Source organism: Pyrgilauda ruficollis, unplaced genomic scaffold (assembly GCF_017590135.1).
Source record: "Pyrgilauda ruficollis isolate IOZ18807 unplaced genomic scaffold, ASM1759013v1 scaffold176, whole genome shotgun sequence".
NCBI lineage: Eukaryota > Metazoa > Chordata > Aves > Passeriformes > Passeridae > Pyrgilauda > Pyrgilauda ruficollis.
Window position 1 is genome coordinate 714,923 of NW_024516542.1, and position 12,185 is coordinate 727,107.

The 12,185-nt window shown below is 38.2% G+C and overlaps 1 protein-coding gene across 1 annotated transcript in view; it reads left to right on the forward strand.

Annotated features, from left to right (window-relative positions):
• Positions 1-10,755, forward strand: part of AMPH (amphiphysin) — a gene marked incomplete at its 3' end in the record, with an annotated part of 115,366 nt that extends 104,611 nt beyond the window's left edge. The window contains exons 15-17 of the mRNA XM_041464241.1: positions 1,062-1,094; positions 2,613-2,663; positions 10,699-10,755. Coding sequence (XP_041320175.1) covers positions 1,062-1,094; positions 2,613-2,663; positions 10,699-10,755 — 141 coding nt within the window. The remainder of the gene's footprint in view (positions 1-1,061; positions 1,095-2,612; positions 2,664-10,698) is intronic.
• Positions 10,756-12,185: the final 1,430 nt, after the last annotated feature.

Consider the following 12,185-nt stretch of genomic DNA (forward strand, 5'->3'; position numbering starts at 1 on the left):
CCTTGGAAACAGAGCCCTGGCTGGCAAACTGGGATCCAACAGTTACTAATGATTCCTGGGGTTTTTCTAGTCTGTCAGATAGCCAAGCCAATGGACTGGATAATTGGCCCTTTTTCCCCAAGGATCAAAACTCAGAGGAAGGTAATATGGAAAATGTTTGGTTAGGCATTAGTAATAAATGGTCCACAGAAGACCTAGGAGCTACTGATAACAGCTGGGGGGAAGTAGGTGCAAGCACAGGCCACATAATTCAGGAGACACTAGTAAAGCAAGGTTTGCCTGGGGAGCAGGCAAGCATGAGCAATCCTGGACCGAGCAAGGAGATAGCTAGACCCTTGTCTCTGTTTCAAATGGGAAATTCCAGAAATGCTAGCACCGAGAGTTCAAGTAGTCCTAAAGACAATGATACCAACAACTCAGATTTATCTGAAGATGAAATTGCTAACCGGAGATATGGATTGTTGTACCAGGAAATTGAGACTGATAAAGAAGAGGTACCTACCCCAGTCTGTAGCATAGTCTAGACAAAGAGTTCCTTAGGCCATGCATATGCTTGTTGTTTTAAAACATTCCATTTGTGTGTTTCCTACTGCCCTTCCTAAGTCCATGCTATTCTTTTTTTGAAAAATTGCCATGCAACTCTTCATGGTGTGGTGCCCTTCAGCCCTTCAAGCAGGCTGACAAAAACTCATTTCAAAATGGTGAATGAAGCATTGAACTGTGAAGACACATTTTGTCTGGCAGCTTTTGTGTTTTATCTGTAGATCTTGCACCTGGCCTTTTTTTTTTAATTATTGTTTTTTAAAAATATTTAAGGTACTCTTCTTTTTCTCATTTTCTTTAAGCCTGTGATGTCTGTTATCAAATACCACTGTTATAAAAATTTCTTGCTGCCTTACCCTTAATTTTATTTTTTTCTCTATTTTTTCTTTTTTGTTCCTTTTTTTTTTTTTTTTTTTATGTCTGGCCTTGCATTTTTATTTTGCAAATAAAAATGTTTTAACTCATGATCAGATTTAGTAAACAAATGATAATTTGTTCTGATCTTCACTTCTACTTAGGCATCCACCATAGCATTTAATGGATTTGCACAGGTAAGAAATAAACAGGTTTTGAGATAATTTTTTTTTCTGTGCTATTAGGAAGGCACTAGAACTGGCTATATAAATTCAGGAAATCTGTTCTACAGACAAGCTGCATTGAAACATCATAGTGTCTCAAATCCAGACCTTGTCTGTTGTCAGAAATTCTTAGATGTTGCTAGAAAGATTATAATAGCCTTCTAATAGGACTCTTGGCCTGACTAAGTCTAAAGCAAAAAACCTGACTACCTTAGTGGGACAGCTATTTTCTCCCAAAATTGCTAGTCTAGCTGTTTTATTGTGCTCTTTTGTGGATTATTTTTATCACAATCCCAAAATCCTGTAAAGCACATTTTCAGTTTCACCTATTTTCAGTAACTTTCAGTAACCTATTTTTCAGTAACAGTGTGTAAATATGTAGTAAGTTTTAATTTTTTTCTTCATTTTAACTTAAGATACATTTTGCTCTCAAAGTTTAACCTAAGTTGTTTATCTGCTGTAGTGGTGATGGTGAGTCTGTGGTATGCATCACAGAGATACAACACATCAACACACAGTGCTTATGCTTTCAGATTCCAGGGCTGTATTAAGATCCCAAATTTCATGGGGACTACCTAGGGCCTCATTATTTTCCAGCATTCTCTTAGAGACTGACTCAACCACAGCACACCCTCTACACCAAATTTTAATAGTACCCAAAAAGGCTCAGCTTATACAAGGATGGAAATGAGATGATTAGGAGAATCCCTATGATAGGAGGATGGTAGGACATGATAGGAGAAATCCTATGATTAACCATTCTGTTCCAGGACATTTGGTGTAGTAATGGATCCAGATGGAAGGGCAAAGTACAAGGATCTGATAATTAAGGCAAAATATTTATCTGGAGAAAATACGTATTTTCTCTCTCCTCTGTGGTAGGAAAATAATTGGCCCAGCAATTTTTTGCAAATTAATTGGTTCTGAGTGAGCAAGATGTTGGGAAACACCTCCATTTTTCTACTTAGTACAGGTAAAATTTTGTATTTGTAATTGCTATAGTTATTATTCAAGTAAAAGCCCATGATCAAGAGGAAAGTACCTTACAGATGGCATACTCTGCAGGCACAGCAATGTGTAGTCTACAAAAAGGATTCAGAGTTCCACAACTTAGAAGTGCATTGCACCTTAAATGAAGTCCTTGTGAATCATGTGTATTTAATGAAGGGTGTGAATCCAAGTATTCGCTATCTTTAGTGAGGTGAAAAATGTTGGTTTAGAAACATTGAATCTATAACTGAAAAAATAATGTTTTTAAAATTAATAGTACTCAGATAATATAAATAAATATAAATATAATTTTAGTTCCGTTTATTTGCCATCTTATTCTATGTAAATGTACTTAGTGATTTTACCTGAATAAACCATTAAAAAATCAGGTCTTTGATGGACATCTGCAAATATGCTGTCTCAAATATTTTCACATTATTTTTTCATTTCTGTATTATTTTTTCATTTCTATGTTCATATGTTTTTCATTTCTATGTCTAGGATATATCTGCATTTACAGTGCAATCAAATGAGAATGTGGAAGAACCTTTGGTAAGTTGTGGCTTTTAGTTCCTTTTAAATTGTCAAAAAGGGTACAATTTCTCATTTTTGCAAAGATATTTTCACTTTTTTTTGTTGTTGTCTTCTATCCTTTAAATTACATCACCTTATGCAAGTCTTCCATATGGAAGAGCTGGTGAAATCATTGTAGTTGTAAATCCATACTCACTGAAACAATCTTTCACAAGGATAACACAGAGCAAAAGAAAAGAAAACCAGAACATTGTAAGGTATGTTTATTTTATAAAGGTGTAGTCAAACAGTTTGTTCATTTATTGCATTTAAGAAATTACTAGAATGAGTACTATGGTCCAGTGTACAGCAAAGACCTGATAGTACATGATAGCTGTTACATATCTCCAAAACTGCTGTAATTTTATCAACTCACCACCATATTAATGGTGGGCACAGTCTAATTCTAAGGAGGGAACAATCTTCTTGGAAGTGGTCGTACCAGAGTTTCTTAACTCCTCTTACAGTCTTTGCTTAGCCTGGAAAAAGCATGAGAATAACAGCATTGCTGACTGAGTGCTGTAGTTACTTAATAGCAGCAGGGTGATATTTAATGTTATTTAATGTGGTGTTTGTACTCGGTATGGTTAATATTGTGAGAGTATTTTTACTCATAGCTGTAGTGTAAGTCATCTGAAGTATGCTCTTCAACAAGTGACTTGAAGCACATCAATGTAGTCTGCTTTATGTTACTTGTGATTTTAAATCTGAAAGAATCTTCCAGCATTAAATGCCAGGAGACACATTACGTGGGATAAATCTACTTTATGTTTCTCATTTCAATCCTATTTCTTCTTATGGAATTCTCTAGAGCTGTCATTAATGCAGTACACAGAGAAATTTTTGCCCAGTATTGTATAATATAGGAGTGAATGCTCCTTAATGCTGTGCCAGATCCTGAAGATCTTGCATAAGCAGACTTCTCTGTAAGTCATTACAGAGATGTTGTCCCTCATTAAAAATCAGCCTGCTTAAGGAATATATGCAAAGAATTGAAAGGCTATGTTTGGTTTTTTCCTGAAAAATATCAGGAGGAGAAGATCTTTAAGATGTTAAAGAATTTCATAGAAGCTGTCTCTTCTTCACAGGAGATACCAGATTCTAGCCAGCAACCTGTTATCAACTGCAAAGCAATTGCTTTTGAGCTTTATATTATGCTGAGCAATTTGTTCACAGAAAATTAATCTATTGGGGTTATGATAATCTGGTTGAGTCAGCCATCTTATATATCAAATATGCTGAGCACAGCTTGGAGTTCTCCCCTTGTTAGGTGCATGTATTTGTAGAGTAATGTCTCTATTGGAGATCACTCTTCTGCCGTGAGCTATTTTGCCACAAGACTGAACATGTTACAGGGCTGGTGATATTTCATAGATCCTCTTGTTGGAAAACAAGCAGAGGCCAGAATTTAAAAGGGTGGAAATCCCAATGAGGGGTTGATAAATGAGTGCCTTGTAGGTGATTAAGAGCTCAAGAGAGAATGCATTTTAATAAGAAAACAGAGGTGGTTGCTAGAATTCATTGCTACTATTCAATCACTCATTGTTTGTGCGTATAAAAACTGTTTGAGTCTCACTCTCTGCTCATTACTTCTTACCCTCACTGGAGGAGGGTATATTGTCTGAGAACTGACAGAACCAGGGAGGAGGTAATTTTTAGAACTCATGTTTTGAAGACCAGGGTTGGTACACATGGGTGCCATTTTCAATTTCTGGCCTTGCCAGCAGTTTCTGGAGCATTTTTGAGCAAACTGGGTGCTTTCCCCCCATTCCCAATTGTACTTCCATTACCTCTCACTGTAACTCAGGAAGCTTTCCTTATGAGGGAGGCATGTAGGACTGGCTCATTTTACATAGAGAACATTGATGATGAAAATGCCCTTTACATGCTGTCTTTTACTGGGGACAAAGCCTGGCAAGACTGAGCCTGAAGCAACACTGTGCCAGGCACAGTTCCCTTTCTCCCTCTTCCTCCCCAACATCATATGCTCCTCAACAATTTTTCCACTATCTACTTAAAAACCAATAACAAAAGACTGAGGCTGAAGAAACTCCACCTGGGGAACCTAAGGTTGAGGAAACCCCTGCTGCTGCTGCTGTTGTGGAAAAGGAGGCCATCCCTGCTGAGCCAGCAGAGCAGGCTGTGGTGAGTGATCTGTCCTCTATGCCACCTCCCAGGCCTCATCGGAGCCCCTTTTTTTGTGGTGAATGTGCTTGCTGCATTTCAGCCATCCTTTCCACTGTCATCCTCCATGGCTGGTTTCTCTGCTGCCTACTGTGTCACAGCATGCCTCTCCAGCTTGTGCCCCTTTAAGCCCTAAAATGTCATTCGTCTTACAGTGGGCATCTTAGATTCAAGTTTGGCTGAGTGGTTGTGGTTTCACAAGTTGTTTGATGCCAGATGAACTTCAGAATGGGAAAGAATTGATACCATTTTTAAATGACGTTATTAGCAATTTTCTCATTTCATTTCAAGCACTAGGCTAATATACATCTTGTATGGTCCTTACTAGAGCAGGAAAATTCCATTAAAAAGTTATTGTAGTAGGTCTACAAGGCTCACAGTTTTAGAAGCCAGTTGTGAGCCAAAGAGAGGACACTGAACACCAGCTGGGAGACTTTTTACAGGTCAGAATTCAGGAGATGAAGAAAAAATTACAGCTCTGCATGAGGAACAAAGCAAGGCGTCCAATATCACTAAAATGAAGTAAATTAAGAGGTGGTCTGAGACAGTAGGCATGGAGTTTTTCTGCTAACTAGCATCCCTTTTTATACAGGTATCTCAGTGCATATTCTTTTTATCCAACTGAAGTTCCTCTCCTACACGGGCTAGTGTCAGAATGTCTTGGTGGTGGATGATACTCACAGGCTAAGAAACCCTGGAGGAAAACTGCATTTGTTTTTGTAGTCTGACATTTTTCATGCTTTCCTGAAGACAGTAACATGTTCAGAGGCTCTGCTGAGTTGCTGGTAGAATATGAAGATTACTACTGAAAAACTGGATGGAAAAAGGGGGTTGTTTTGTGTGTCAGTTTCTCTGCCACAGAAGCTGGTGGAAGATACATAACTGTGCTCTTTGTCTATCAAGCATAGTTTGGTGTTACACATGTTCTTAGATGAGAAGGTTTAAGCTTGCTAAGCTGCACTTGGACTTGGGGAGACCCTGTGTGTCTTCTGCTGCTAAGCAGGGATGATGATACCCAAATAACCATAAAATTACATGGTTTTCAGTAAGCATTTGATACACTGCCATATGGATATCAATATTAAGCTAATGTAGATGCAAATTAGCTGAAGAAAGTGGAAGTATCTGTACATGCACCTATAAATGTGGCAGCAGAGAGCATGGATAGATGTCTAATTATCAGATATCAAGCTGCTGAGCTCTTCCTAACAAAGAAAAAATAATTTATTGCATGAGGAAAGTTGGGCAGGACTAGATGGGCTGTTCTGCAGGACTTTGGGGGAAAGGGCAGATAATACCTGGCTCTGTCCAACCTTACCCATTCTCTGGGGATGCCTAGCAGCATTTGACCTATGGAGGGAAGCAGTCACAGTCTTCCCCAGAACTACATTTAGGTTTAGTTCTGATTACACTTGCATGAATTTTGAGTATTTGTTTCATATTTTAATTCACTTTTGCTTAGTTCCATGGTTCACACTGGAGGAAGTTATTTCAGGATCATCCCCTTCTACTAACATAACTAGATGAAGAAAGCTTCATGGTTTGTGTAGACCAGCCTCTCCCCTTCTATGTGTTTTCAGTTCATAGTGTTAACTCTACAGGAAGGCAGAAAATTAAATTACTTATCTAAGGCACATTGTTTTGTCAGACTGTTGACAAAAATGCCTCATGTAAATGTGATGGTTTGGAATAAAGAAAGTGGGAGGGAAGGTGGAGAGAGAAGGAGTGGAAAATTGGTCATTGATCTGGAGCTCTTCTCTTCCCATGAGTGCATGGCAGGGAATAATGTGGAAGAACAGATATTAATGAAGCCAGAAAAGTGATTTTATTTTGAAAAAAAAAAAAGTAAAATAAGTTCCTCATTTTTGCAAAAGGAAACATTTTTGTCCTGCACTAAGATAAAGCAATACTCTGAAGCCTGTTGCACATCTTAAGCACTAATTAAATAGTCTCTGCAGTATCGTGCATTTGCTTGCTGGCTGGCATGACCTTTTCAGTTCATCCATTTTGCTCCTGAGGAGTTCTGGGTCCATGGTCTGTTGTCAGCTGCTCTGGCTGAATCACAGGAGTGCAGAGCTATTGGAAGAGAGGTAGAGATAAACAATGCAAGAGACAGACAATTTAAGAGCAATCCAAGAGGAGGAGCATAGGCATTAAATAGAAGTTAAACAGTTTTGATTAGGTTTGTTCTTGGTGTTTTGTTGCTAGTTCAAAATCATGTTGTCGTTATTAATTTGGGAAAAAAACCCAAAGTGTTGGTTTTAAAAATGCCTGAAATGGAGTGACTGCATTCGTTTCTGAAAGGCTTTTATTTCAGAGGGGGTTTTCCAAGAACCTTTTCTTTGCTAAGAAGGGTTTTGAAGATTAGGATTAATGACAAATATGTTCAAAGATCAGGAAAAGTACACTGAATTGCAAAAGATGAAAACATGTCATTTCCCAGCAGCACTTCTACATTCATTTGCTTTATGAGTGACAGTTTTCTTTAAAAGTAGAATTGTAAAATGTTAATTAGGAATCTTTTATTGAGTTTAACTGCTTCCAGTTTTGAGTGACAGCCAGTCCTCAGTTGAGTTTTTCTGTGGTAAGTTTCCAGTCATATCCGGTTAACCCAAAAAATTTATGGCATAGATCCTTCATTATAGGAACTTCACAGTAAATTTTCTGGTAGGGTGTTCATTTAAATTATGGATAGAATGGTCCAGGGGATAGGGTACTACTTGCCTGTCTGGACATTTTGGATTCAGTTACTTGCTGTTTCATAGTCTGCCCGATCAAGATTGGCAAAACTTCATTAGAAGAGCTCATCAAAATTGTTGCTTAGGATCTCTGCATATCTTTGTCTTGGTCCTTCAGATCTCCAGTGCCATAAAACAAATAACGTTTTTATTAGTAGCCCTCAACATTTGATCCTTTCTGGGAAGGTGATGAAATGATAATTAAAGGGACAGAATGACCATGTGTGCCAACAGAAGAAAAGTTAACCATGGTAAACAGCTTATGCATGGAATTCTCCACACAGAAAGAGTTGTTTTTCTGTTTCTAAAGCATCCCCAAAGGCAGCTATAAATCCAAAGGATAGTCTGAAGGATATATTGCCTTAACCACTGGCTTCTTTCTTTTTCAAATAATACTGCCCCTCTCATCACATCATTTTTTCACATTCAACCAAAGATGTCATGAGGACATAATAATAAAGTGAATACTTATGAAATGTTGCCATTTCCCTTTTTCTTTTCCTGCATGTGAGACATAGTGCTTGAAGATCATCTTTTCTACTTCCACTGCACTTAGTAGTTTGGAAAAACTTCTCAGTGCTTCAGGTCTGATGCCTGCCTGGACTATAATGTTCTCCCATTTAAGCAGTCAGATGCTCAGCTAAATGCTGTGCTTTTCAGTGTATATAAGCATACATGAAGCTTTTTGTAGACAGAGTGAGTACAGCAGAGGCCTGGGAACAGCCTGCAACCAAGCATATCTAATTAAAGTTCAATCCCACTTTGGGTACTATTGGTGGTGCCCAAATGGTGGAATGTGTAGTTTGGGAGAGCAATACAATGGTTAGATACAGAAGAGCAGTCAGCTGTGCCTGGATTCTGAGCGTGAAGCTAAGTGCAGGTTAAAAAGTGGGAACATAAGGCCATTAAAAATATTAGGCTCTCTTTTACAGAGGAGAACTGATGTAGAATAGTTGAAGTCTCCAGAAGCAGATTTTTCTCTCTGGAACCAGGGTTTTAGTTTCCTAATGTTATTCCAGTCATCCTTTTTACTAGGGTTTCATGCCCTAAAAGTGATACAGTTTATTGTGCCTTTCTTCTCAAACTCCATTATCCACAAAATCCCAACTTCCAGCTAATCAGAAAAGCAAAATGCTACTAAATTGACTAGTACACAATAGTCAAATTAGCTTCAGGAAAGTTCAGTCTTCGGGAGATAAAAGAAGCTCTCCTTACTTTCACCTTTCCAACCAAATTTGTGGTTTTAGTTAATAAGAAAATAGTTATTGTTTAAAAATATGCATATGCATATATTAAATCATTCTGCAAAGAAACCCAAAGCTGGGCTGATGGGATTCTTACCAGAGAATATTGCAAGGGAATTACTAAGAAAATGAAAAAGGCCAACATGTTCCTGACTTTGAAGTGCAAGATTATACTAATTTCTGAAGGCAAATTGTAAATACAGCTTCTGGCAGAAATTCAGCACTTTTTAATAGTACAATTAGGGAAGTCATCTGTGTATTGACTTGCAGTTGAGCAACTTTTATGGGCAACAGTTTGCTCTGCCCTAGGAAAAAAAATATTTCTCTGGGTGGCTCTGTGCATTCATACATTACTAGAGTGTGAAATATTTATATTTTGCTGCTGATATTTGTTTTTTTCTATTTAAGACCCTCTACAGCCTCCTCAAACTTACTATAAAATTGAAGACCATATAGCGTAGGCTTGGCAACTTAAGAAAAAAAGGAATTAATCATTTTAAAAAGGTTATATAACACTGCAATTTTAACAGGGATAAGGCTGTAAGAGGTTTCTTTGCCAGCACTACTGTCAGCAGCTACCCTGTCCTGGCATCTGGGCATGTTTGGGGCTTATGACTGACTGCAAGCAATGCTAGGTTAGAGTAGAAAAAGGAGTGATATGAAGTTTGCATGTAACTCACCATTCTTTTTTAAAAAAAGAAATATGCAACCATTTCAGCTGAAACTTCAAGGAATTTTGACCTGACAGTTGTGTGTGAAGGCAGGTAGCTGGAACCCGAGTATGTGAGGTTTCCTGGCTTCTGACTGCCAAAGCAGACTCTCCAATATACCATGCCCCCAAGTATGCTTGCATAACTTCTCTTCACCCTTACAGCTCTGCAGAAAAATCTGACCTAGCTGTGTCAGAATTTATTAGCAAAATTGATTTCCATAACGGGGCTTTGACTTGGTTTTGCTTTGCTTGGTTTTGCTTAGAGTGTCTTTAGAAATAGCCATGTCTGCAGAGAGTCAAACCTGAACAGCTAAAAAAGCCCTTCCAACTATTCCACACCAAACCTGAATTTTAGTGGTTTTGACTGTTGACCTTTTGTAGAAAAGGGCCTGTTGCTGGTAACAAGTAACAAGTACTATTTGGGAGGAGCTTGTTACTGGTCAGTGCATTCAATCATTTGAACTCCTAAATGGGTGTCAGATTTGGAAAACCACTGATGTCTAATTTTTTTATGTCGGGCATCTGCTGCATGTACCACTGAATATGGACCCAAAGTAAGGTGAGTATGAAAAAAAAAAAAAACAAACCAAAAAACCCAACAACAACAACAACAAAAACCTAACAAAATAAAACAAAAAAAAACCCCAAACTTTGTGATCCACTTCTTTTGAACAGCCCCTTTAAATGAGCTGCAGTCCAACATGAGTGGAAGTAGTAATTTATGAAGTTTACACGGAGGTCCTGGTGAATTACAGGAGCAGCAGCAGATGATAATGGAAACAGTTTGAGTCCCCGGTAGGAGAAATTTGAGTTTGGTGGAAACTCCAAGGTTCCTTACTAAACAATTCTTCAAAGCTGGTGCTGTTAGTAGTGTGTTTAGTAGTAAAACTCAAGTTGTCCTTAACAGTGAGATGATGATAACATATGTAAAGGGTTTGTTTTAGCACACAAATACTTCTATTTCAGATCATATGGGGCAGTATCTTTCTGCTCGATAGTATATACTAGCCCATTTAGCCATTCATTTCATTGCATCCCATACATGTCATGCTTCTATTAGCTTGATTAATACCAATTTCTCTGCAGCTATTGCTTCAGCATGTGTAAGGTGATGATCATATTTCCTTTTTATACAGGAGAATGTCGAGGCAGGAGATAAGGAGACAACTGGAGTTGCTGAGAAGGAAAGCAAGGTACATATGAATAGACTCGAGTATGGTTGTGCTTTAATATTTTCAACCATGACAAAAAATTTGTCATTTGCCTGTCATCAATAGGCAGGCCAATACCATGCAATTGTTACCTAGCTGTGGTATCTAAGTCTAACACTGCACAGATATATCTACACCCATGGCATATATTCTAACATATCACCCACCTCTCATTCAATGCAGGATTTATCTTAGAAGCTGCCTGTTGCAGCAATATAGAGTGATAAATATTTCAGGGGAGCAAACAAAGCAGCTCCATCGCTAAAGATAATCCTGTTTCTATTGACATTTGGAAATATGCTGTATAGATTCCCAGTAGCTTCTACAAATTTCTGTATATTTGTTTGCCTAGCCTTTCTGTGAATTTCTTTATTAAAAAACCCCTATGATTAATCATTAATTTTTCCTAGCACAATATGCCCTGAGCTAAAACAGATACTTGGAAATAATCATATTATGAGTTGGTTTGCTAAAGCATAGTCTGGCATTATTAGATACAGTTAAAATCAAATTACAAAGCAAATTAAAAGCTCATACTTTAGGCTGAGCATATGTGGACTTGAATGATTGCATATTGCTTATATTTCTTTAGGGGTGATAAAAGTACTTACTCTGAATCCTTGTATACTACAGTGAAACTACATTGTGTTCAAATGTGCACAGAGGGCAGCACAAGAGGATTGGCTGCATATTAAAGTCAGGAATAGAAATAGGGACTGGGAAATAACTCCTAGTTATTAATCACTCAGGATTTGTATCTCAAGGTGCTAGCGACCTGCTCTTTTTTGTAGTTACTCATTTTGTTACCATGATATGTACAAAAAGGTAATGAACTGGTTTCAGAACATGCTAAGTTCAGCTGTCCAGGTTTAGGTTCATTGTCCTGCTGTAAAACTGCATTAGGTCTGCTAGAGCCAAGGATATGTCTGTGGCTGTAGGGCATACCAGTGTCACTTGGAAGTGTATTTGGGACTCACTGGTGCTGTATTCCTCACCAGCACTGCCACATCCACATGGCAGCCAGTGGAATTACACTGGGAGAAAGTGCAGAGTGGGAATGGTAGATCAAGCCCAGCTTGGTGTGGAGTCAGTGCAAGAGAGTGTTGTGTTGTTCCTCAGGCATTGCCTTGTCACTCCCAACAAGTCTGGTTCAAGAAGAAGTATGTAAGAAATGCCTCACATTTGGGCTAGCAGCAAGGTTAAGTCTTTGAAATCTTCCCCCTTTATTCTAGTACTACTTCACTCTTATCTGAGAGTGATTTTGCCTGTGTTCTGTTTAAAACAGCTGTTTAAAACAGTATTACTGTATGCAGAAGAGCTGCCATAAGAGATTAAGTTACTTGCTAAGCCAGTATTTGACTGTTAATGGAGTGTGGTCCCTTTGATACTCTGTTGCAGTGTGCTTTTATACT